The 26,588-nt window shown below is 41.2% G+C and overlaps 1 protein-coding gene across 1 annotated transcript in view; it reads left to right on the top strand.

The window, feature by feature from the left end:
- Window positions 1–26,588, top strand: part of TESC (tescalcin) — a 148,684-nt gene that overhangs the window by 62,910 nt on the left and 59,186 nt on the right. The window contains exons 3-4 of the mRNA XM_069754700.1: window positions 7,815–7,895; window positions 15,749–15,888. Of these exons, the coding sequence (XP_069610801.1) occupies window positions 7,815–7,895; window positions 15,749–15,888 (221 nt within the window). The remainder of the gene's footprint in view (window positions 1–7,814; window positions 7,896–15,748; window positions 15,889–26,588) is intronic.

Genomic DNA, 26,588 nt, shown 5'->3' on the forward strand with positions numbered 1-26,588 from the left:
CAGAGCAAGGCTTAATCCCCACTCTGTAGCACAAGTGATTGGATGATCGCAGCTTCCAAGGAGACTATTGAAGCAAGTGTAAAGTTAAAAAAAAAAATAGTTTTTAAAAATATGAAAAAAATAAATAAACAGTTTAAATCACCTCCCCATTTGCTCCATTCATAATAAAAAAATAATAATAAAAACATACATATTCGGTATCGCTGCATTTGGAATCTCTCGATCTATCTATATATAAGAAGCAGAGAAAGTCAGACAAAGTGGTGCACTCATATATGAGGGGGTGGTGCTCTGAAGGAAAATGAGGTAGTAATACTGCACGCAATAAGTCAGGTACAATTGTATTTCAAAAAAGTTGCAGTTGAATTTACAGCCGACTTTTTAGAACATTACAGCACTGATGCCCCGGGATACTGCCGACCGACTCATCTAGAGATATCCTTAATTACGGCAATGTTGCCAAAACGTTGGATGGAATGAATGTCTGTAATGTTCGTTCTAAAAAGTCGTCAGTGAATTAAACTTCAACTTTTTTGATATACAATTGTACCTGACTTATTGAGTGCCGAAGGTTATCATTCCGTATATAAAAAGTATTAATCCAATCGGTAAACGGCGTAACGAGAAAAAAGTAAAAACGCCAGAATTACGTTTTTTTTGGTCTCTTCAACATTGCATGAAAATGCAATAACAGGCGATCAAAACATCATATCTACACCAAAATGGTATCAATAAAAAGTCAGCTCAGCACACAAGAGATAAGCCCACACCCAGCCCCAGATCTGGTTACAGGTCTCAGAAAATGACATACTTTTTTATTTTTTAACAAACTTTGGATTTTTTTTCACCACTTAAATAAAAAAGAGCCTATAAATGTTTGGAATCTACGAGCTCGTAATGAACTGGAAAATCACAATGGCCGGTCAGTTTTAGCATTTGTTAAACATGGTAAAAACAATTGTGGATTTGCACTTTTTTTTTGCAATTTCACCGCACTTGGAAATGTTTTCCCATTTTCCAGTACACTACATGGTAAAACCAATGGTGTTGTTCAACAGTACAACTCGTCCTGCAAACAATAAGTCCTTACATGGCCATATTGAAGGCAAAATAAAAAAGTTATGGCTCTGGGAAGAAGGGGAGCAAAGAACTGAAATGCAAAAACTGAAAATGGGGTTTAGGGGCTATAAATACAGCTTTAGTCAGTTATGCTGCTGTGATAATAGAAAAAATGAGAGGCTACATTAATTTCCATCCAAGTCCCACAATTACTATGGATTCAGTCACTATTGAGAGATTTTATAGACAGCCCAGAATTAGGTTGTTTAGCACTATCCCATGAATTGTCTCATGAACAGTCCTTCTGTTGGTTTCCACCACTGGTAGCTTTGCCATGTGCCATGAATTCCTCAGCATGTATCATCTTCTTATCATCATCTTCCCTGCGTGACACAGAAAAGACAGATAGAATTTCATGGCTTTTCTTCAGCCTACAGAAATATAAAGATTCATAAGTACCATAATTACAGGTAGTGCAACACTTTTCAAGCTACCAAATTTACTGCAAACCCATTCCATACTTACCATTCTGACTTTTGATATAAGTTACTAACCCAGATCACTGCAAGCAAATGATAGTTTCTATAGTTTTGTACCTTTACAATGTTTTACAGTATATTCCTATATTGCTGGCATAGGAAGGACTGCCAAATGGTAATACACCATAATATCAGGAATTAATATTCCATCTTGGGTATTTTACCCCACTTATATGTTTAACAAGTAACATCTCATTATGAAAGATTGGACTGATCTTCATTAAATTGTTAATTAGTTCAATCATGTTCCAATGTTCCAGTTCCCTTGGTGCGTTAATTAGCAGAGTGTTCTGAGATCAAACTAATACGGATTCATTTAGTAACCTATTCACTCCCATAAAGAAACTTGCAGCACTTTAAATGCTACTATAAGTAATGCAACTTATTTATTAGCAGTTTAAATCAAGTTTAAGTAATTTTAATTTTTTTTCCAGATATATTTGTATTACTGCTCTACTTTGCATAAAACCAAATAAGGACTCGTGCAATGTTACATGAGTCTCCTGCTGTACCTCTGTATGTCTCTGATTTCACATGAAGCCATGTGACTTTTTTGCTAGGTTCCTTACAGATGGAATGTTATATACACATTGCCTTACAGTGGGTACGGAAAGTATTCAGAACCCTTTAAATTTTTCACTCTTTGTTTCATTGCAGACATTTGGTAAATCGAAAAAGTTTATTTTTTTCACATTAATGTTACGTTATGCACCCCATCCTGACTGAAAAAAATGGAAATGTAGAAATTTTTGCAAATTTATTAAAACAGAAAGACTGAAATATCACATGGTCATAAGTATTCAGACCCTATTCAAACACTCATATTTAAGTAACATGCCATCCTTTCCTTGTGATCCTCCTTGAAATGGTTCTACTCCTTCATTTGAGTCCAGTTCTCTTTAATTAAACTGATAGGACTTGATTTGGAAAGGTACACACCTGTCTATATAAGACCTCACAGCTCACAGTGTATGTCAGACCAAATGAGAATCATGAGGTCAAGGAACTGGCCAAGGAGCTCAGAGACAGAATTGTGGCAAGGCACAAATCTGGCCAAGGTTACAAAATAATTTTTTCAGTACATAAGGTTCCTAAGAGCACAGTAGCCTCCATAGTCCTTAAATGGAAGAAGTTTGGGACCACCAGAAGTCTTCCTAGAGCCTTGGTGAGAGAGGTAAAGAAGAACCCCAAGATCACTGTGGCTGAGCTCCAGAGTTGCAGTAGAAAGATGGGAGAAAGTTCCACAATGTCAACTATCACTGCAGCCCTCCACCAGTCGGGCCTTTATGGCAGAGTGGGTCGATGGAAACCACTCCTCAGTGCAAGACATATGAAAGCCCGCATAGAGTTTGCTAAAAAACACATGAAGGATGTGCCAGACTATGAGAAATAAGATTCTCTGGTCTGATGAGATGAAGATAGACCTTTTTGGTGATAATTCTAAGTGTTATGTGTGGAGAAAACCAGGCACTGCTCATCCCCTGCCCAATACAATCCCAAAAGTGAAACATGGTGGTGGCAGCATCATGCTATGGGAGTGTTTTTCAACTGCCAGGACAAGTTGACTGGTTGTCAGCGATGTAAGCATGAATGCAGGCAAGTACAGAGATATCCTGGATGAAAACCTCTTCCAGAGTGCTCTGGACCTCAGACTTGGTTGAAGGTTCACTGTTATGATAGGTAATTCAGTACCACAATGGACATAGAGGTCAGAGCACATACAGTGACCTGACAATAACCCAAAAACATTGAACGAGCTCTGAGACGTGGGAACTCTGCTGACCGCAATCCCTAATCCTCTCCAACCACACTAGAGGCAGCCGTGGATTGCGCCTAATGCTCCCTATGCAACTCGGCACAGCCTGAGAAACTAGCTAGCCTGAAGATAGAAAATAAGCCTACCTTGCCTCAGAGAAATACCCCAAAGGAAAAGGCAGCCCCCACATATAATGACTGTGAGTTATAAGATGAAAAGACAAACGTAGAGATGAAATAGATTTAGCAAAGTGAGGCCCGACTTTCTGAACAGAGCGAGGATAGGAAAGGTAACTTTGCGGTCAACACAAAACCCTACAAAAACCACGCAAAGGGGGCAAAAAGACCCTCCGTACCGAACTAACGGCACGGAGGTACACCCTCTGCGTCCCAGAGCTTCCAGCAAGCAGGAAAAAACAAATAGACAAGCTGGACAGAAAAAAAACAGCAAACAAAATAGCAAAGCAGATCTTAGCTATGCAGAGCAGCAGGCCACAGGAACGATCCAGGAGGAAACAGGTCCAATACTAGAACATTGACTGGAGGCCAGGATCAAAGCACTAGGTGGAGTTAAATAGAGCAGCACCTAACGACTTCACCACATCACCTGAGGAAGGAAACTCAGAAGCCGCAGTACCACTTTCCTCCACCAACGGAAGCTCACAGAGAGAATCAGCCGAAGTACCACTTGTGACCACAGGAGGGAGCTCTGCCACAGAATTCACAACAGTTCACCTTCCAACAAGACAATGACCCCAAGCACACAGCTAAAATAACAAAGGAGTGGCTTCAGAACAACTTTGTGATCATTCTTGACTGGCCCAGCCAGATCCCTGACCTAAACCCAATTGAGCATCTCTAGAGAGACCTGAAAGTGGCTGTCCACAAGACTCATGGCTGTACTAGCTCAAAAGGGTGCTTCTACGTAATACTGAGCAAAGGGTCTGAATATTTATGACCATGTGATATTTCAGTTTTTCTTTTTTAATGCATTTGCAAAAATTACTACATTTCTGTTTTTTTTCAGTCAAGATGGGGTGCAGAGTGTACATTAATGAGAAAAAAATAAACTTTTTTGAATTTACCAAATGGCTGCAATGAATCAAAGAGTGAAAAATTTAAAGGGATATGAATAATTTCTGTGCCCACTGTATGTGTGTGTGGAGGTCAAGAATATGGCATTTGACTTACAACTCCAGGGTATATTTAGTTATTGATAGCGTTGTCATTCCTGAAATATTTGTTGAAAACAAAGTTCTTGATATTCCTTTACTTTAGTGTACAAATTAAAATATAAAAAGTAACTTCTACAGTGTGTATACTGTACGTATGCTTTTGTAATCATTGACACATTCAGGTGTAGAAGTGTAAAAGTCATTTATGTTGAAAAAAAAATCTTGTGGGAAGAAAAAAAAACTATGATGGTTAATGTGAGCTGAGCTTTGACTTCAGTCTAGTTTATGACCAATCACGAAATTTTCAAAATTGATGTTCTATCCTTAACCCCTCTATCCCATATGACGTACTATCCCGTCGAGGTGACATGGGACTTAATTACCAGTGACGGGATAGTACGTCATGCTATTTAATGCGACATCGCGATTTAAGTTGCGGTGATCGCATTAAATTACCTCACGGAAGATGGCCTCGGCATCTAGGGATATGGCGCCGCCCCCCAAGCCTCTCAATCACAGCGTTTCTCATTGTTTCACCCAATATATATATATATAATGCAGCGCTAGATAGCAAAAGCCGGCAATTGAATTACCGGCTTTTAAGCTATCTCCTTCACAAACCCGACAGGATATGAGACATGGTTTACATACAGTAAACCATCTCATATCCCCTTTTTTTTTGCATATTCCACACTACTAATGTTAGTAGTGTGTATGTGCAAAATTTGGGTGCTCTAGCTATTATATTTAAGGGTTAAATCGCGGAAAAAATTGGCGTGGGCTCCCGTGCAATTTTCTCCGCCAGAGTGGTAAAGCCAGTGACTGATTGCAGATATTAATAGCCTGGAGAGGGTCCATGGTTATTGGCCCCCCCTGGCTAAAAACATCTGCCCCCAGCCACCCCAGAAATGGCACATCTGGAAGATGCGCCTATTCTGGCACTTGGCCACTCTCTTCCCATTCCCGTGTAGCAGTGGGATATGGGGTAATGAAGGGTTAATGTCACCTTGCTATTGTAAGGTGACATTAAGCCAGATTAATAATGGAGAGGCGTCAGTTATGACACCTATCCATTATTAATCCAATTGTATGAAATGGTTAAAAAACACACACACACATTATTAAAAAGTATTTTAATGAAATAAAGACACAGGTTTTTGTAATATTTTTTTATCTTGGTAATCCACCTGAAGACCCTCGTTCTGTAAAAAAGGTAAAATAAAAAAACAAAACTCCATGCCTGTAAAACCCCGTGGAATAAATGGAATGTAGGTCAATGACCTGTAGTTACCTTCAGTTGCGGTGATGCGTCCTCTGCTGGATATCCTCATATGAACTCGAGCCTGGGAACTTTTCAGAATATTTTCCCACGCTCGAGTTCATATGAGGACATCCAGCAGAGGGCGCATCACCGCAACTGAAGGTAACTACAGGTCATTGACCTACATTCCATTCATTCCACGGGGTTTTACAGGCAGGAGCACAGCTGCATTAGCAGAGCTTCTGCTTGTAAAATTAGTTAACTACTTCAGATGGATTTACAGCGTGGGACGAGACTGATCATCGGAAGGTATGGGATATTGTTGTTTACCAGGATTATAAAATATTACAAAAACCTGTGTCTTTATTTCATTAAAATACTTTGTAATAATGTGTGTATGTTTTTTAACCATTTCATACAATTGGATTAATAATGGATAGGTGTGATAATTGATGCCTCTCCATTATTAATCTGGTTTAATGTCACCTTACAATAGCAAGGTGACATTAACCCTTCATTACCCCATATCCCACCTCTACACGGGAATGGGAAGAGAGTGGCCAAGTGCCAGAATAGGCGCATCTTCCAGATGTGCCTTTTCTGGGGTGGCTGGGGGCAGATGTGTTTAGCCAGGAGGGGGCAATAACCATGGACCCTCTCCAGGCTATTAATATCTGCCCTCAGTCACTGGCTTTACCACTCTGGCGGAGAAAATTGTGCGGGAGCCCACGCCAATTTTTTCCGCGATTTAACCCTTAAATATAATAGAGCGCCCAAAATTTGCACATACACACTACTAACATTAGTAGTGCGGAATATGCAAAAAAAAAAGGGGATATGAGATGGTTTACTGTATGTAAACCATGTCTCATATCCTGTCGGGTTTGTGAAGGAGATAGCAAAAGCTGGCAATTGAATTACCGGCTTTTAAGCTATCTAGCGCTGCATTAAATATAAATATATATATATAGGTGTCTCCCTGACATATATATATATATATGTATATATACCTATTCTATGTGTATATATATCTACTCTAATCTAACCTGTCAGTGTGATTTTACTGTACACTGCGCTGAATTACCGGCTTTTCAAAGGAGACCCGTGCGTAAAAATCGGACAGCAATACGGATGTCATACGGATGTTGCGATAAAAAAATCGCATGACACTCGCATGACATTCACATGACAATTGCATACGTTACATCCATTTTTTCGGTCCGTAAATCGGACCGTTTTTTTTTCTAGCAAGTGAAAAGGAGCCCTAACGGTATCAATCAGTTGGTGTTACCAAGGTGAATAATGAAACCAGTCACACTGTTCTTTAGAAAGGACAATTATTATTAGTATTCATAATTTTTATTATTATTTATTTTTAGAGAAGGTGAGAAACAGGTGAACACATAAAATAGACTTTAAAAAAGGTGCAAATTTAAAGAAGAATTACCGTAGGTGCAAATGATAGGCAAGTAAAATAACACTAAAAACTAGACAAAAACTAAATAATGTCTTGGGCCCATAGTTTAGGAGTCTGGTATATTGATAAGAAGAGCACTCCCCTGTCACTTATGTCACACCTGCATTATTTTAAGAAAATGATGTGGGATCAATTAATACATCAGGAAGACTATTCCCTGGGGTTTACTTTCCCCTAATGTTCATTTTATTAACCCATTATCTACCAATGTCCTTTTTTTGGGACGCCTAATCTTTAGCTTCTAGCAAGTAAGATTTTTAAATTTTTATAATTAGGTCCAATTTTTTTGTGTTGTGTTTGTAAAATGAATGTTTTCAAAATAGGAAATCATGTCAATGTCATTTTTAATTGAATATTGGGACGCCCTTTTCTGAAAAATCCGTACTTGAAAAAATTTTGCAAATTATGTTTCTGATTCATTAGGACCCAAATCATTAAAAATCTGTCATTAAAAAATAAAATGAAAATTGCTAATTTGGCAAGTAATGGGTTCATATTATTGTTTCACGGATAAAACATAATCATTTTGTTTTGTACTTTTTCTCTAGTAACAGAGATTTTGAAAAGGTTTCAGACTTGAAGCAGAATCCTATTAGAGACAAAATACAGAAAGCTTTTTTTGACAGAAGGTAAGTTTAAGAAGGCGCAAATGGTCAAATCATTCACTGCCATGTTCTTCACCTTTGTCACATGCAAATCCTGAATGTTCAGTATGATTATTGCAAAGGCTAGTAATAGACTTCTTAATGCTGTCACTAAATTATTAAGTTATCCACTTATCAACTTATAGATTGCAGGGGGACTACTGCTGGGACGCCTATTTTGACCTTAAAGACCTTGCCGTTTTTTGCAATTCTGACCAGTGTCCCTTTATGAGGTAATAACTCAGGAACGCTTCAACGGATCCTAGCGGTTCTGAGATTGTTTTTTCGTGACATATTGGGCTTCATGTTAGTGGTAAATTTAGGTCAATAAATTCAGCGTTTATTTGTGATAAAAACGGAAATTTGGCGAAAATTTAGAAAATTTCGCAATTTTCACATTTTGAATTTTTATTCTGTTAAACCAGAGAGATATGTGACACAAAATAGTTAATAAATAACATTTCCCACATGTTTACTTTACATCAGCACAATTTTGGAAACAAAATTTTTTTTTGTTAGGAAGTTATAAGGGTTAAAATTTGACCAGCGATTTGTCATTTTTACAACGAAATTTACAAAACCATTTTTTTTAGGGACCACCTCACATTTGAAGTCAGTTTGAGGGGTCTATATGGCTGAAAATACCCAAAAGTGACACCATTCTAAAAACTGCACCCCTCAAGGTACTCAAAACCACATTCAAGAAGTTTATTAACCCTTCATGTGCTTCACAGCAGCAGAAGCAACATGGAAGGAAAAAATGAACATTTAACTTTTTAGTCACAAAAATTATCTTTTAGCAACAATTTTTTTATTTTCCCAATGGTAAAAGGAGAAACTGAACCACGAAAGTTGTTGTGCAATTTGTCCTGAGTACGCTGATACCTCATAGGTGGGGGTAAACCACTGTTTGGGCGCACGGCAGGGCTTGGAAGGGAAGGAGCGCCATTTGACTTTTTGAATCAAAAATTGGCTCCACTCTTTAGCGGACACCATGTCACGTTTGGAGAGCCCCCGTGTGCCTAAACATTGGCGCTCCCCCACAAGTGACCCCATTTTGGAAACTAGACCCCCCAAGGAACTTATCTAGATGCCTAGTGAGCACTTTAAACCCTCAGGTGCTTCACAAATTGATCTGTAATAATGAAAAAGTACTTTTTTTTCACAAAAAAATTATTTTCGCCTCAATTTTTTCATTTTCACATGGGCAGTAGGATAAAATGGATTATAAAATTTGTTGGGCAATTTCTCCTGAGTACGCCGATACCTCATATGTGGGGGTAAACCACTGTTTGGGCACATGGTAAGGCTCGGAAGGGAAGGAGCGCCATTTGACTTTTTGAATGAAAAATTATTTCCATCGTTAGCGGACACCATGTCGCGTTTGGAGAGCTCCTGTGTGCCTAAACATTGGCGCTCCCCCACAAGTGACCCCATTTTGGAAACTAGACCCCCCAAGGAACTTATTTAGATGCCTAGTGAGCACTTTAAACCCTCAGGTGCTTCACAAATTGATCTGTAAAAATGAAAAAGTACTTTTTTTTCACAAAAAAATTATTTTCGCCTCAATTTTTTCATTTTCACATGGGCAGTAGGATAAAATGGATTATAAAATTTGTTGGGCAATTTCTCCCGAGTACGCCGATACCTTATATGTGGGGGTAAACCACTGTTTGGGCACACGGCAGGGCTCGGAAGGGAAGGCGCGCCATTTGACTTTTTGAATGGAAAATTAGCTCCAATTGTTAGCGGACACCATGTCGCGTTTGGAGAGCCCCTGTGTGCCTATGCATTGGAGCTCCCCCACAAGTGACCCCATTTTGGAAACTAGACCCCTCAAGGAACTTATCTAGATGCATATTGAGCACTTTAAACCCCCAGGTGCTTCACAGAAGTTTATAACGCAGAGCCATGAAAATAAAAAAAAAATTTTCTTTCCTCAAAAATGATTTTTTAGCCTGGAATTTCCTATTTTGCCAAGGATAATAGGAGAAATTGGACCCCAAATATTGTTGTCCAGTTTGTCCTGAGTACGCTGATACCCCATATGTGGGGGTAAACCACTGTTTGGGCGCACGGCAGGGCTCGGAAGGGATGGCACGCCATTTGGCTTTTTAAATGGAAAATTAGCTCCAATCATTAGCGGACACCATGTCACGTTTGGAGAGCCCCTGTGTGCCTAAACATTGGAGATCCCCAAGAAATGACCCCATTTTGGAAACTAGACCCCCAAAGGAACTAATCTAGATGTGTGGTGAGGACTTTGAACCCCCAAGTGCTTCACAGAAGTTTATAACGCAGAGCCATGAAAAAAAAAAAAAATTATTTTCTCAAAAATGATCTTTTAGCCTGCAATTTTTTATTTTACAAAGGGTAACAGGAGAAATTTGACCCCAAAAGTTGTTGTCCAGTTTCTCCTGAGTACGCTGATACCCCATATGTGGGGGTAAACCACTGTTTGGGCACATGCCGGGGCTTGGAAGTGAAGTAGTGACATTTTGAAATGCAGACTTTGATGGAATGCTCTGTGGGCGTCATGTTGCGTTTGCAGAGCCCCTGATGTGGCTTAACAGTAGAAACCCCCCACAAGTGACCCCATTTTGGAAACTAGACCCCGAAAGGAACTTATCTAGATGTGTGGTGAGCACTTTGAACCCCCAAGTGCTTCATAGAAGTTAATAATGCAGAGCCGTGAAAATAATAAATACGTTTTCTTTCCTCAAAAATAATTATTTAGCCCAGAATTTTTTATTTTCCCAAGGGTTACAGGAGAAATTGGACCCCAAAAGTTGTTGTCCAGTTTCTCCTGAGTACGCTGATACCCCATGTGTGGGGGTAAACCACTGTTTGGGCACACGTCGGGGCTCAGAAGGGAAGTAGTGACTTTTGAAATGCAGACTTTGATGGAATGGTCTGCGGGCGTCACATTGCGTTTGCAGAGCCCCTGGTGTGCCTAAACAGTAGAAACCCCCCACAAGTGACCCCATTTTAGAAACTAGACCCCCCAAGGAACTTATCTAGATATGTGGTGAGCACTTTGAACCCCCAAGTGCTTCACAGACGTTTACAACGCAGAGCCGTGAAAATAAAAAATCATTTTTCTTTCCTCAAAAATGATGTTTTAGCAAGCATTTCTTTATTTTCACAAGGGTAACAGGAGAAATTGGACCCCAGTAATTGTTGCGCAGTTTGTCCTGAGTATGCTGGTACCCCATATGTGGGGGTAAACCACTGTTTGGGTGCACGTCGGGGCTCGGAAGTGAGGGAGCACCATTTGACTTTTTGAATACAAGATTGGCTGGAATTAATGGTGGCGCCATGTTGCGTTTGGAGACCCCCTGATGTGCCTAAACAGTGGAAACCCCTCAATTCTAACTCCAACACACCCCTAACCCTTATCCCAACTGTAGCCGTAACCCTAATCACAACCCTAACCCCAACACACCCGTAACCCCAACACACCCCTAACCACAACCCTAATTCCAACCCAACCCTAGCCCTAAGGCGATGTGCCAACGTTGCGGATTCATATGAGATTTTTCAGCACCATTTTTGAAAAATCCGCGGGTAAAAGGCACTGCGTTTTACCTGCGGATTTACCGCGGATTGCCAGTGTTTTTTGTCCGGATTTCACCTGCGGATTCCTATTGAGGAACAGGTGTAAAACGCTGCGGAATCCGCACAAAGAATTGACATGCTGCGGAAAATACAACGCAGCGTTCCCGCGTGGTATTTTCCGCACCATGGGCACAGCGGATTTGGCTTTCCATATGTTTACATGGTACTGTAAACCTGATGGAACACTGCTGCGGATCCGCAGCGGCCAATCCGCACCGTGTGCACATAGCCTAATTCTAAAGGTATGTGCACACGCTGCGGAAAACGCTGCGGATCTGCAGCAGTTTCCCATGAGTTTACAGTTCAATGCAAACCTACGGGAAACAAAAATCGCTGTACACATGCTGCGGAAAAACTGCACGGAAACGCAGCGGTTTACATTCCGCAGCATGTCACTTCTTTCTGCGGATTCCGCAGCGGTTTTACAACTGATCAAATAGAAAATCGCTGTTGTAAAACCGCATTGAAATGCGCAGAAAAAACGCGGTAAATCCGCCATAAATCCGCAGCAGTTTAGCACTGCGGATTTATCAAATCCGCAGCGGAAAAATCCGCAGAGGACCAGAATACGTGTGCACATCCCGAAACCCTAACCCTAACCCTACCCCTAACCCTAACCCTACCCCTAACCCTACCCCTAACCCTAGTTCTTACCCCAACCTTAGTGGAAAAAAAATATATATTTTTTTATTGTCCCTACCTATGGGGGTGACAAAGGGGGGGGGGTCATTTACTTTTTTTTTAATTTTGATCACTGAGATATAACCTATCTCAGTGATCAAAATTCACTCTGGAACGAATCTGCCAGCCGGCAGATTCGGCGGGCGCACTGCACATGCGCCCGCCATTTTGGAAGATGGCGGCGCCCAGGAAAGAAGACGGACGGTCCCCGGGAGGCCAGGTAAGTATAAGGGGGGGGAGATCAGGGCACAGGGGTGGACCGGAACACGGGGGGTGGATTGGAGCACGGAGTGGGGGATCGCTGTGCGGGCGGGTGGATCGGAGCACGGGGGGGGAATCTCTGTGCGGGGGGGATCGCTGTGCGGGGGGGGATCGGAGTGCGGGGGGGTTTGATTGGAGCACGGGGGGTGTGATTGGAGCACGGGGGGAGCGGGCAGGAGGACGGGGGAGCGGAGCACAGGACCGAGGGGAGCAGACCGCAGATCGGGGGGCTGGGGGGGCGATCGGAGGAGTGGAGTGGGTGCACATTAGTGTGTCCAGCCATGGCCGATGATATTGCAGCATCGGCCATGGCTGGATTGTAATATTTCACCATTTTTTTAGGTGAAATATTACAAATCGCTCTGATTGGCAGTTTCACTTTCAACAGCCAATCAGAGCGATCGTAGCCACGAGGGGGTGAAGCCACCCCCCCTGGGCTAAACTACCACTCCCCCTGTCCCTGCACATCGGGTGAAATGGGAGTTAACCCTTTCACCCGATCTGCAGGGACGCGATCTTTCCATGACGCATATGCTGCGTCATGGGTCGGAATGGCACCGACTTTCATGACGCAGCGTATGCGTCAAAGGTCAGGAAGGGGTTAAATGAAAAAAACATAAAAAGAATTGTCCTAAAGCCAAATTGGATATAATTCCACAACAAACATAAAAAAGGGGGTGGACAAAAGTATTAGCACTGTTCGAAAAATCATGTGATGCTTCTCTAATTTGTGTAATTAACAGCACCTGTAACTTACCTGTGGCACCTAACAGGTGTTGGCAATAACTAAATCACACTTGCAGCCAGTTGACATGGATTAAAGTTGACTCAACCTCTGTCCTGTGTCCTTGCGTGTACCACATTGAGCATGGAGAAAATAAAGAAGACCAAAGAACTGTCTGAGGACTTGAGAAACCAAATTGTGAGGAAGCATGAGCAATCTCAAGGCTACAAGTCCATCTCCAAAGACCTGAATGTTTCTGTGTCTACCGTGCGCAGTGTCATCAAGAAGTTTAAAGCCCATGGCACTGTGGCTAACCTCCCTAGATGTGGACGGAAAAGAAAAATTGACAAGAGATTTCAATGCAAGATTGTGCGAATGTTGGATAAAGAACCTCGACTAACAGCCAAACAAGTTCAAGTTGCCCTGCAGTCCGAGGGTACAACACTGTCAACCGGTACTATCCGTCAGCATCTGAATGAAAAGGGACTGTATGGTAGGAGACCCAGGAAGACCCCACTTCTTACCCTGAGACATAAAAAAGCCAGGCTGGAGTTTGCCAAAACTTACCTGAAAAAGCCTAAAACGTTTTGGAAGAATGTTCTCTGGTCAGATGAGACAAAATTAGAGCTTTTTGGGCAAAGGCATCAACATAGAGTTTACAAGAGAAAAAAAGAGGCATTCAAAGAAAAGAACACGGTCCCTACAGTCAAACATGGCGGAGGTTCCCTGATGTTTTGGGGTTGCTTTGCTGCCTCTGGCACTGGACTGCTTGACCGTGTGCATGCCATTATGAAGTCTGAAGTCTACCAACAAATTTTGCAGCATAATGTAGGGCCCAGTGTGCGAAAGCTGGGTGTCCCTCAGAGGTCTTCTAGCAGGACAATGACCAAAAACATACTTCAAAAAGCACTAGAAAATGGTTTGAGAGAAAGCACTGGAGACTTCTGAAGTGGCCAGCAATGAGTCCAGACCTGAATCCCATAGAACACCTGTGGAGAGATCTAAAAATGGCAGTTTGGAGAAGGCACCCTTCAAATATCAGGTACCTGGAGCAGTTTGTCAAAGAAGAATGGTCTAAAATTCCAGCAGAGCATTGTAAGAAACTCGGAAGCGGTTGGTCGCAGTTATTTTGGCTAAAGGTTGTGCAACCAAGTATTCGGCTGAGGGTGCCAATACTTTTGTCTGGCCCATTTTTGGAGTTTTGTGTGAAATGATCAATGTTTTGCTTTTTGCTTCATTCTATTTTGTTTTTTTTCATTTAAGACAAATTAAATGAAGATAATAATACCAAAGAATTTGTGATTGCAGTCATTTTCAAGAAGAAGCTGAGTATTATCTGTCAGAATTGCAGGGGTGTCAATACTTTTGGCCATGACTGTATGTATATATATATATATATATATATATATATATATATATATATATATATATATATATATATATATATATATATATATACATGTAGCTCTTTCAAAGACAACTCCAGCAATACCTTTACATGGCCAGTTCATTCCTTTGTTGCTGAGAAATTAGAATTTTAAGTGATATGCAGATTAGGCTGAAGGACTATGGTAGATCTAAAGTCTCTGTCGCTCCAGCTCTATCCCCGCTCCCAGCGCTGCCTTCTCCTGTTTGACTGGTGGCTCCTTTACCTAAAGTCACACAGTGTAGAGGCTGCCATTAGGAAGAGGAGGAGGTAGGTGGGGACTAGAGCTGGAGTGACAGAGGCTTCAGATCTTCACAGACTTTTCAGCCTCATTTACATATCACTTCAAACGCTGATTTCTCAGTAAATGAGCCAAGGACTGGAAATGTACAGTAAAGGAATTGCTGGACATGTTTTTGAAAGAGCTACCTGCACATATAAATAGTTTTGCGGGGTGAAATCCTGCAGACCGACTCCCTTTAAGAAATACTGGAATTTTTTACTTGCTGTCAACCAATTCAAATTCATTCAGCATAGACTCTCTGCATTGCCATAGGCTATAATCTCTGATATTTTGGAAATATGCAGAAGTCAGAGAATATCAGACGATGGATTTAGTCACGTACACGATATCAATTCAGTTAACCCATGACAGTAATTGTAATATTCCTCAGCTGATTACTTGCCTTTAACAGGCTGCTGATATCTGATAACTAAGATGTAAGACACTGCATAGTCCTATAGACATTGATTTATGTAGTTGTGCCTCTCATGTACTTCACATGTGTTAAGAATGGTAACAAAATGAAATATAAATAAATTACCCAACGGTGTCACGCTTCTCTGCCCCGGCACAACAAAACGGAACCATTTAGAGTCATTTTCATTACATTTTGCTTCACTTAGAGCTGGTCTGTGGCTTTGACCCAAATTAATAATTAACCACAGTTTCCATGTTGCAGTTTAGCTAGAAAGGCTTAGATCCAGAGGCCGCTGACTAATAAAAGTATGTTCCAAATGTATTTGCTATTCCAATTAAGCCGGATTCTCTCTTGTTATACTGTGGCCTCGTTGTGTGGCATTGCTGTACCCTACTAATCATGTCATCATTTTGTTATTCGTTTTCAGGAACCTACAGACAGGAACCCATGGGTATGAAAGTGAAATAAACTTTGAGCAGTTTCTCATAATTATGTCCTATTTCCGGCCCATAAGTGGGCATATGGATGAGGAGAACATTAGTTCATGTCGTCAACACAAGCTGAGATGTAAGTTAGCACAGTCACTACATCAATGCTCGGATTAGTGATTATACACTCTTTACGGTATTTGTTACTCTTTAAACCTCTGTTATGTTGTTACTATTAATGTTATTTTTTATACTCTTTTGCTTCAGTACCTGCCCCTTTGTATAGATTTTGTGTACACCCCTATCGAAGTGAATTCTATTATTCTTGATGGAAAAATTGACACAGTCTGAAGCGCCACTCTTACTGTCAAAATGCTAGAACCTTGAAGGACCCCATTAAAGTCAATACATTTAAAAACTAATTTGTTACAGCAGCATGGATATTGGAAGTCACGGCTCTAATATGAACAGAATCTCGTATGCCCAATGTAAAATTAATTAGACGACAATAAGATACCAGCTAGAAGAATTACCAATGTTTGTGTCTGTGTCAAAAGTCCTCCACAAGTAAAAACCGCTTCAAGGGAAAATGAGAATTGCGCTCAGTTATCAATTAAAGAGAATATGTCATCAGGTTTTTGTGGTGCCATTTAACCCTATTATGATATATGACGTACATATAGGTCATTGCTTGTGTCCATGACTTTGATGTGGGATCGTAAGCCGACATGACTGCAGGGTGCTGATGGGTTGCCATGACACCCTGGGGTCTGCTGAAGACCTCCATGCTTGTCATGACGATCCTCCTGTAAAAGCCAGTGTTTAGCTGGCGTTTATAGGAGATTGTAATTTTTGCTATGATTAGCAGTGCTGATTCACTGCTATGTATAGCACAAGCGATTAGATAATAATACAGTTAAAAGTAAAGAATTAAAAAAAAAATGGAAACAAAATACAAAAGTTTAATTCACCCCCTTTTTGCCCCATTGAAAAAAAGTAACTCAAAATAGTATCAGTAAAAATGTCCACTCAGGTTGCAAAAAGTAAGCCTCCACACGGTCCAATTTCCCGAAAATTGAAAATGTTACAGGTCTCCGAAAATGGTGACGCAAGCAAAAGTTTTTCTTTCAATTTCTGATTTTTTTTTTCACTCCTTAAATAAAAAAAAAACTATACTTATTTGGAGCCTGCGTACTCGTACTGCCCTGGAGAATTGTATTGCAAGGTCATTTTTACCGTATAGTGAATATGGTAAATAAAATTTTTTTTTAAAAATTATGGAATTGCACTGTTTTTGCAATTTCAAAGTACCTGGAATGTTGTTCTCGCTTTCCACATGATAACATGAATGGGGTCAAGTACAACTTGTTCTACAAAAAAAAGCAAGCCCTCATACAGTTAGTTATGTGGAAGGAAATATAAATAAGTTACAGCTCTTGGAAGAAGGGGAGGAAAAAACAAAGAAGCGGAAATTGGCCGCGGTGTGAAGGGGTTAAGGGCAGCAAAAAGCAGAAACCCTGATTCTGGCGCTGGATCACTTCGCTAGACTAATCTGCAATTTCTAGCCTTACCCACGGTCACACTAAACTATGTAGCCCCTATATAAAAATGAGTGTAATTGAAAAGGATAAACAGAAATGAAAATGTATTTCAGTAGCACTGCATTATGGCTATTAAACCCACATGTACAAAAAAACAACTAAAAATGTCAGACAATTTAGGTTGTTTTTTTTTTGTACATGTGGCCATAATGCAGTGCTACTGAAATACATTTTCATTTCTGTTATCCTTTTCAATTATACTGGGGAAAAGTAGTCCTATTTGGATTGGTCAAACAGAGACAAATCACACACAACTTGTGCAAATGCAATAAAAGTTTTTCATTTGTAAGTTAGGTTAAATAACTCACGGAGGAAAATAGCCCTTAATCTGAGATGCAGGCAGTAATGCTCCTGCTCAGCATGAATGAGGTATAATTAGACCCGATTTAATAATACAGGGTAATCATGATGTATTTTGCAATCTATGGCATCATGGCTTCCCAGGACAATGAAGAGTACAGTACCTTGTGATTTTAGAGATTAGACATAATTTTATCAAGTTCAACCTGTTTTTAATGCTGTGTTGAACTATACTAACTAGTTCTTGAACACAGCATGATACTACGTTACTTAAATGGAGTCTGTCATTAAGAAATGACTGTTCGGGCCAAGTACAAGCACTAGGTGCACCCTAGGCGTGGCTTTGCAGTGTAACTTCCCACCTACTTATTCTACATCTCCCCTCTCTTCTGGCTCATGTAAAGTCAGAGCTGTCAATCAAGGAATTGTAGGCCATATCATTGGTGCACCAAGAGCGTACGCTTGGTTTCTGCAGTCATTTTTCCCGTTGACTTACATATAGTAACATAGTTAGTAAGGCCGAAAAAAGACATTTGTCCATCCAGTTCAGCCTATATTCCATCATAATAAATACCCAGATCTACGTCCTTCTACAGAACCTAATAATTGTATGATACAATATTGTTCTGCTCCAGGAAGACATCCAGGCCTCTCTTGAACCCCTCGACTGAGTTCGCCATCACCACCTCCTCAGGCAAGCAATTCCAGATTCTCACTGCCCTAACAGTAAAGAATCCTCTTCTATGTTGGTGGAAAAACCTTCTCTCCTCCAGACGCAAAGAATGCCCCCTTGTGCCCGTCACCTTCCTTGGTATAAACAGATCCTCAGCGAGATATTTGTATTGTCCCCTTATATACTTATACATGGTTATTAGATCGCCCCTCAGTCGTCTTTTTTCTAGACTAAATAATCCTAATTTCGCTAATCTATCTGGGTATTGTAGTTCTCCCATCCCCTTTATTAATTTTGTTGCCCTCCTTTGTACTCTCTCTAGTTCCATTATATCCTTCCTGAGCACCGGTGCCCAAAACTGGACACAGTACTCCATGTGCGGTCTAACTAGGGATTTGTACAGAGGCAGTATAATGCTCTCATCATGTGTATCCAGACCTCTTTTAATGCACCCCATGATCCTGTTTGCCTTGGCAGCTGCTGCCTGGCACTGGCTTCTCCAGGTAAGTTTATCATTAACTAGGATCCCCAAGTCCTTCTCCCTGTCAGATTTACCCAGTGGTTTCCCGTTCAGTGTGTAATGGTGATATTGATTCCCTCTTCCCATGTGTATAACCTTACATTTATCATTGTTAAACCTCATCTGCCACCTTTCAGCCCAAGTTTCCAACTTATCCAGATCCTCTTTCTTACACTGAGCATGGATTCTCAAATACTATGTAAATCTGACTTCACTGAAGGATCAGATTACTGCTGAGGTCTATGGAAAGGGAGAGTCAAGAAGCTGGAGGCAGAAAAAACACACAAAAATGGTGCTGTGCTGTAGCCAGTGGTGTAAGTGGAGTCAGATGGGCCCGGTGCAAGATTTGGACCGGGACTCTCCTCATCCTGGCATATGTATGTCCTCTATCTTTATTTACAGTGGCTTGCAAAAGTATTCCCCCAGCCCTTTGGCTTTTTACTGATATGGAAATTTGGGTTGGATAAATCTATCCCGTGTGTGCTGCGGCTGTTCCCAATAAGACTGAGTATTTTGAGCGCTCAAGAATGAGTCTGTACACCATTGTGACAGGAAAGCATTCCATCAATACTGACCCTTTATTGTACATACATAGTTTTATAATTGCATATAGAAAGGAGTGGTTAGGGGTGGTTACTTAATTACCATATTGTCTAGCTACTCTGTTATTGGTTATCTGAATATATATGGAATATTGTGATTAATGCACATATGATTGCTGACTAAGCAACTAAAATGTATCTCTGCATCTAGGACAAAGTTGAGACATCTCATCAGCACTTAAGATATCTGGAGTTCTTCCGCTTTTTTGGGTGGAAATCACCGAACAGTCTGTCTGGCTTATATCAGTTTATGTCAGCCATTTTAAGCAATTGATTATAGTGTATATAGATATATTTGCGTTTATATGAGTATATATGATTATAGAGGAGTATACATGCAAGTGAGATCTACATGATATAAATATTTCTATCACATCTATCTCTTTTGTTACATTACAACTTGTGTTTAAATATTGTTGTAATCCGATTTGTGTGTGATGCATCAGAAATAAATTGTCTAAGTTGGTGAAGTGAGAAAACTATAAGCATAATTAAATGTCTTAGATCAAATAACTAAAAAATTGTCATGTGCATATGTATTCACCCCTTTTGCTGTGAAACCCTTCAAAACTTCGGGTGCAAGCAATTACCTTCATAAGTCACTTGCTTAGTGAAAGGAAGTTCACCTGTGTGCAATCTAAGTGTCACATGGTCTGTCAGTATATATACACCTTTTCTAAAAGGTCACTGAGGCTTCAACACCATTAAGCAAAAGGCGCAACTAATTAAACAACACCATGAAGACCAAAGAGATCTCCAAATAAGTCAGGGACAGAGTTATTGAAAAGCAGAAGTCAGGGTTGGGTTATAAAAATATCCCAATCTCTGATGATCTCCCGGACCACCATCAAACCCATCATGATCAAATGGAAAGCACATGGTACTTCCCAAGAGAGGGCCACCTACCAAAACTCTCAGCCCAGACAAGGAGGGCATTAATCAGAGAGGCAGCACAGAGACCAAAGCTAACCCTGAAGGAACTGCAAAGTCCCCAAGCAGAGACTGGAGAATCTATCCATATGACCACAATAAACCACATGCTCCATTGACGTGGCCTTTATGGAACCATGGGCAGAAAAAAACCTTGTAGAAAAGCTGCGGAGACACCATCACGTGTTTCTCAATGCAAGCAATAAATAGCCAGGTCTTTCACCGGGAAGGAACAGCCATGGGAAGGGCAGCATCCAAAAAGGAAAACCAGCTGTCTGTGGATGGATACCATGTTTTGACATAGGTGGTTTTCCTTTTTGGATGCTGCCCTTCCCGTGGTTGTTCCTTCCCGGTGAAAGACCTGGCTATTTATTGCTTGCGTTGAGAAACACATGATGGTGTCTCCGCGGCTTTTCTACATGCATTTGCATATTTCCCATAAGGGATGGGGGCAGTGTTCTGGATCATTGCGTTGAGAAACACATGATGGTGTCTCCGCGGTGTTGGATGTTTTGATCTCCCCTAGGTCATTCATCCTTATGTTTACAGAAAAAAACCTTTAATTTTTTATTTATTTATTTTACTCACTTAGATAGTGCCATTAAAGGGACACTGTCACCTGAATTTGGAGGGAACAATCTTCAGCTATGGAGGCGGGGTTTTTGGGTGTTTGATTCACCCTTTCCTTACCAGATGGCTGCATGCTGGCTGTAATATTGGATTGAAGTTCATTCTCTGTCCTCCGTAGTACATGCTTGCACAAGGCAATCTTGCCTTGTGCAGGCGTGTACTATGGAGGACAGAGAATGAACTTCAATCCAATATTGCAGCCAGCATGCAGCCATCAGGTAAGGAAAGGGTGAATCAAACACCCAAAAACCCCACCTCCATGGCTGAAGATTGTTCCCTCCAAATTCAGGTGACAGTGTCCCTTTAATTACACAGCTCCTTACAGCCATTATTGGCACTGTGCCCATTGGGAAAAGGAGACTCTACAAAGTACTGACTAGGGGGATGAATAGTTAGGCACACTGAAGTTTTCAGTTATTTTGTCCTATTTGTTGTTTGGTTCACAATAAGAAGAAAACCAAATGTTCACAGTTACAGGCATGTTCATTACATGAACTGATGCAAACCCTTAAAAAAAAGTTACATTCCAGGTTGGAAGGTTGCAAAACATGAAAAATGTCAAGGGAGGTGAATACTTTCGCAAGCCACAGTATATGTCCCTCTTCCTCCCCCCATCCTGGTATATACAGTATATGCCCTCCATCCTGATATATATGTCCCTCATCCTGGACCCATCCTGATTTTATATATATATAATCAGGATGGGTCCAGGATGAGGGACATATATATCAGGATGGAGGGCATATACTGTATATACCAGGATGGGGGGAGGAAGAGGGACATATACTGTGGATATATATATATATATATATATATATATATATATATATATATATATATATATATATATATATATATATATACATATACAGTACAGGCCAAAAGTTTGGACACACCTTCTCATTTAAAGATTTTTCTGTATTTTCATGACTATGAAAATTGTAAATTCACACTGAAGGCATCAAAACTATGAATTAACACATGTGGAATTATATACATAACAAAAAAAGTGTGAAAACTGAAAATATGTCTTATATTCTAGGTTCTTCAAAGTAGCCACCTTTTGCTTTGATAACTGCTCTGCACACTCTTGGCATTCTCTTGATGAGCTTCAAGAGGTAGTCACTGGAAATGGTCTTCCAACAATCTTGAAGGAGTTCCCAGAGATGCTTAGCACTTGTTGGCCCTTTTGCCTACACTCTGCAGTCCAGCTCACCCCAAACCATCTCGATTGGGTTCAGGTCTAGCGTAGCACCCCATCACTCTCCTTCTTGGTCAAATAGCCCTTACACAGCCTGGAGGTGTGTTTGGGGTCATTGTCTTGTTGAAAAATAAATGATGGACCAACTAAACGCAAAGTGGATGGAATAGCATGCCGCTGCAAGATGGTGTGGTAGCCATGCTGGTTCAGTATGCCTTCAATTTTGAATAAATCCCCAACAGTGTCACCAGCAAAGCACCCCCACACCATCACACCTCCTCCTCCATGCTTCACGGTGGGAACCAGGCATGTAGAGTCCATCCGTTCACCTTTTCTGCGTTGCACAAAGACACGGTGGTTGGAACCAAAGATCTCAAATTTGGACTCATCAGACCAAAGCACAGATTTCCACTGGTCTAATGTCCATTCCTTGTATTCTTTAGCCCAAACAAGTCTCTGCTGCTTGTTGCCTGTCCTTAGCAGTGGTTCCTAGCAGCTATTTTACCATGAAGCCCTGCTGTACAAAGTCTCCTCTTAACAGTTGTTGTAGAGATGTGTCTGCTGCTAGAACTCTGTGTGGCATTGACCTGGTCTCTAATCTGAGCTGCTGTTAACCTGCGATTTCTGAGGCTGGTGAATCGGATAAACTTATCCTCAGAAGCAGTGGTGACTCTTGGTCTTCCTTTCCTGGGGCAGTCCTCATGTGAGCCAGTTTCTTTGCAGCGCTTGATGGTTTTTGCAACTGCACTTGGAGGACAATTTCAAAGTTTTCCCAATTTTTCGGACTGACTGACCTTCATTTCTTAAAGAAATGATGGCCACTTGCTTTTCTTTACTTAGCTGCTTTTTTCTTGCCATAATACAAATTCTAACAGTCTATTCAGTAGGACTATCAGCTGTGTATCCACCAGACTTCTGCTCAACACAACTGATGGTCCCAACCCCATTTATAAGGCAAGAAATCCCACTTATTAAACCAGACAGGGCACACCTGTGAAGTGAAAACCATTTCCGGTGACTACCTCTTGAAGCTCATCAAGAAAATGCCAAGAGTGTGCAAAGCAATCTTCAAAGCAAAAGGTCGCTACTTTGAAGAGCCTAGAATATAAGACATATTTTCAGTTATTTCACACTTTTTTGTTAAGTATATATTTCCACATGTGTTAATTCATAGTTTTGATGCCTTCAGTGTGAATTTACAATTTTTTATAGTCATGAATATACAGAAAAATCTTTAAATGAGAAGGTGTGTCCAAACTTTTGGTCTGTACTGTGTATGTGTATATATATATATATATATATATATATATATATATATACATATATATATATATATATATATATATATATATATATATATATATATATATATATTGTCACGGGGTCCTTCTCCAGTGCCACACAATCAACAGAACCAGCGAAGAGTGAGCAATTCCAAATACGAAATGTCCATATACGATCCACCAGACACAGGATAAAATAGTCCAGAACATGAATGCAGTTCATTAACAGGATAAAAGTCCAACAATCCAGCAGACAGAAGATAGCATAGTCCATATACTCTTCTTTCTCTCTGAGATGCTGTGAACACATCATCATTCCACACAGGACTGATCTGTGTCTCACCTCCCTGATATTTTAAAAGTCTCCCTCCTCATTCACAGGTCAGGAGGGGGAAGGTCTCAGGGGCTCATTGTTTCAACAAGCTAGGTCAACATGTCATTACCATATTAGCAAACAATACAGTACTGTGGGGGCTGATATCAGATGGCAGCAAAAGCCATTCATCAATTAGCAAATAACTCCTTCAACAAGAGAACACCATGAAAATAAGTAAACTAGAAATATACACAAAAATGATACCCACATAGCATATCACACCATCACTATATATATATATATATATATATATATATATGTATATATATATATATATATATATATATATATATATACATATATATATGCAAAAATAAGAAATGCAGCACAAAAAAATAAAAAAAAGGTGGACTTTATTGCCTGAACGGCGTGGCAACGTTTCGGATACAAAATCCTTTTTCAAGCCTGGCTTGAAAAAGGATTTTGTATCCGAAACGTTGCCACGCCGTTCAGGCAATAAAGTCCACTTTTTTTTTTTTTGTGCTGCTTTTCTTATTTTTGTTCATATTGTCGGAAGTCATTGGACTACTGGCTGGGAGAGCTTTGCACTACGTTAAGGTATTTTTGGATGCTGTTCCAATTTTGTCTCTCTCTCTCTATATATATCCCATTCTGGTATATATGTCCCTCAACCTGGGCCCCATCCTGGTATATATATCCACCATCCTGGTATCTATGTCCTTTATCCTGCATGGGCCCCATCCTTGTATATATATCCTCCATCTTGGGCCCAATCCTGGTGTATATATATATATCCCCCATCCTGGTATATGTCCCCCATTCTGCCGCTGTTTTTTAATGCATAGAAAAAATAAACAATTGTATTCACCTGCCATCCCCTCCCACGCTGCGTCCTCTTTTGAAGCTGACAACTGACTTCAGGATGCAAGCCACAGGAGCACATGACATCACTGCCATACGCCCCCAGTCACAGAATGCCAACGTCAGCTGCTGGCCTCTGATTGGCCAGCAACGTGTTTGCCGCTCATGGACCCGATTGGTCTCTGTGCCGCAATACAGCCGCAATACAGTTGAGCTGAATAGGTGTCCAAGGACGCACATCTAGTTGAAATTTGTGCTGACGTCAGCAGGCCCCTCACCCGCACGGGCATGGTCATTAGGCTCTTGGCTGTATCTTTTAGTGTCCAGAGCTTGCAGCAGGAAAAAAATTGCTAAGTAATGCAGGATACACGTAATATAATCGCAAAAAATATTATTTTTCCTCATGAATACCTATGTTACAGTCTATTCTGAAAATTCATCAGAATGTGCAGGTATACTCTAACCCCTTGCCGACATTCACGGTACATACTCATATGTGAAGCATCAATAACTGCTGGCTGTGTTAGGCCGGTTTCACACGTCAGTGTCTCCGGTACGTGAGCTGACAGTTTCCTCACGTACCGGAGCAACTGACACATGTAGACACAATGAAATCAATGCATCTGTGCAGATGTCATTGATTTTTTGCGGACCGTGTCTCTGTGTGCCAAACACGGAGACATGTCAGTGTTCGTGGGAGCGCACGGATTACACGGACCCATTAAAGTCAATGGGTCCGTGTAAAACACGTACCGCACACGGACGTTGTCCGTGTGCAGTCCGTGTGCCGTGCAGGAGACAGCGCTACAGTAAGCGCTGTCCCCCCCACTGGTGCTGAAGCCGCGATTCATATCTTCCCTGCAGCAGCGTTTGCTGTAGAGAAGATATGAATAATCGTGTTTAAAATAAAGATCCATGACCCCAAAACCCCCCCCCCATAGGGGTGGAGACGCATATTCATTACTGTAAATGAGCGGCCCCACGTGACCGCTCATACAGTAGAAGGTGCGGCCAGGACAGGAAGCAGCGCCAGCCAGCGAGGGAGCCAGGTGAGTATTTTAATAACAGCGGGGGGTGGGCGCACAGGGGGTGGGAGGGGGGGTGGTGTCATGGATCTTTATTTTAAACACGATTATTCATATCTTCTCTACAGCAAACACTGCTGCAGGGAAGATATGAATCGCGGCTTCAGCACCAGATGCAGGGGACAGCGCTAAACTTTAGCGCTGTCTCCTGCACGGTGCGTGTGGTACCCAGTGGGCACACGGGCGGCACACGTGTGCCACACTGATGTGCCACAGAAACGCACCGGCACACGGACAATTCCGGTACCGATTTTTCCGGTACCGGAATTATCTGGACGTGTGAGACTGCCCTTACACTGCAGAACTTCCCTGTTAGAGGGGCAATCGGAGCTGAGCTCTGATCGTTCATGTTAACTCCTTCAGTGCTGCTGTTATAGTCTCTTATAGTGGTATTTAAGGCATGCAGTCTGGAGGTTGCACTGTTCTATGCACCCACCGCCTCCCACCATTGGTATCAATGGTTTATCATGGCAGACTGGGACCTGCTGAACGCCCACATGCCTGATATGTTGGTACTTCTGTAAATAAAAGCCTATGGCTGGGCTGTATTACATTAAATAGCACAAAGATGTTTCAAGTCTCCAGGGCCAGTTTTAGACAAAGTGGGGCTCTGGGCAAAAGTTTAAAGTTGGGCCCAAAATGCTGACGTATTGCACCATCACACGGAAACTTCTAAGTCGCATTGATATACGCTGAGTTCAGGCCTCTCAATGAGTGCGATCAACAATATTCAAGTCGTTCAGTGCTGGTTTACCAGCCTCTTTATACAGGCTTACAAAGAATGATGGGCCCAGAATAAATAATCACTAATAAATC

Source organism: Ranitomeya imitator, chromosome 1, assembly GCF_032444005.1.
Source record: "Ranitomeya imitator isolate aRanImi1 chromosome 1, aRanImi1.pri, whole genome shotgun sequence".
NCBI classification, from domain to species: Eukaryota; Metazoa; Chordata; class Amphibia; order Anura; family Dendrobatidae; genus Ranitomeya; species Ranitomeya imitator.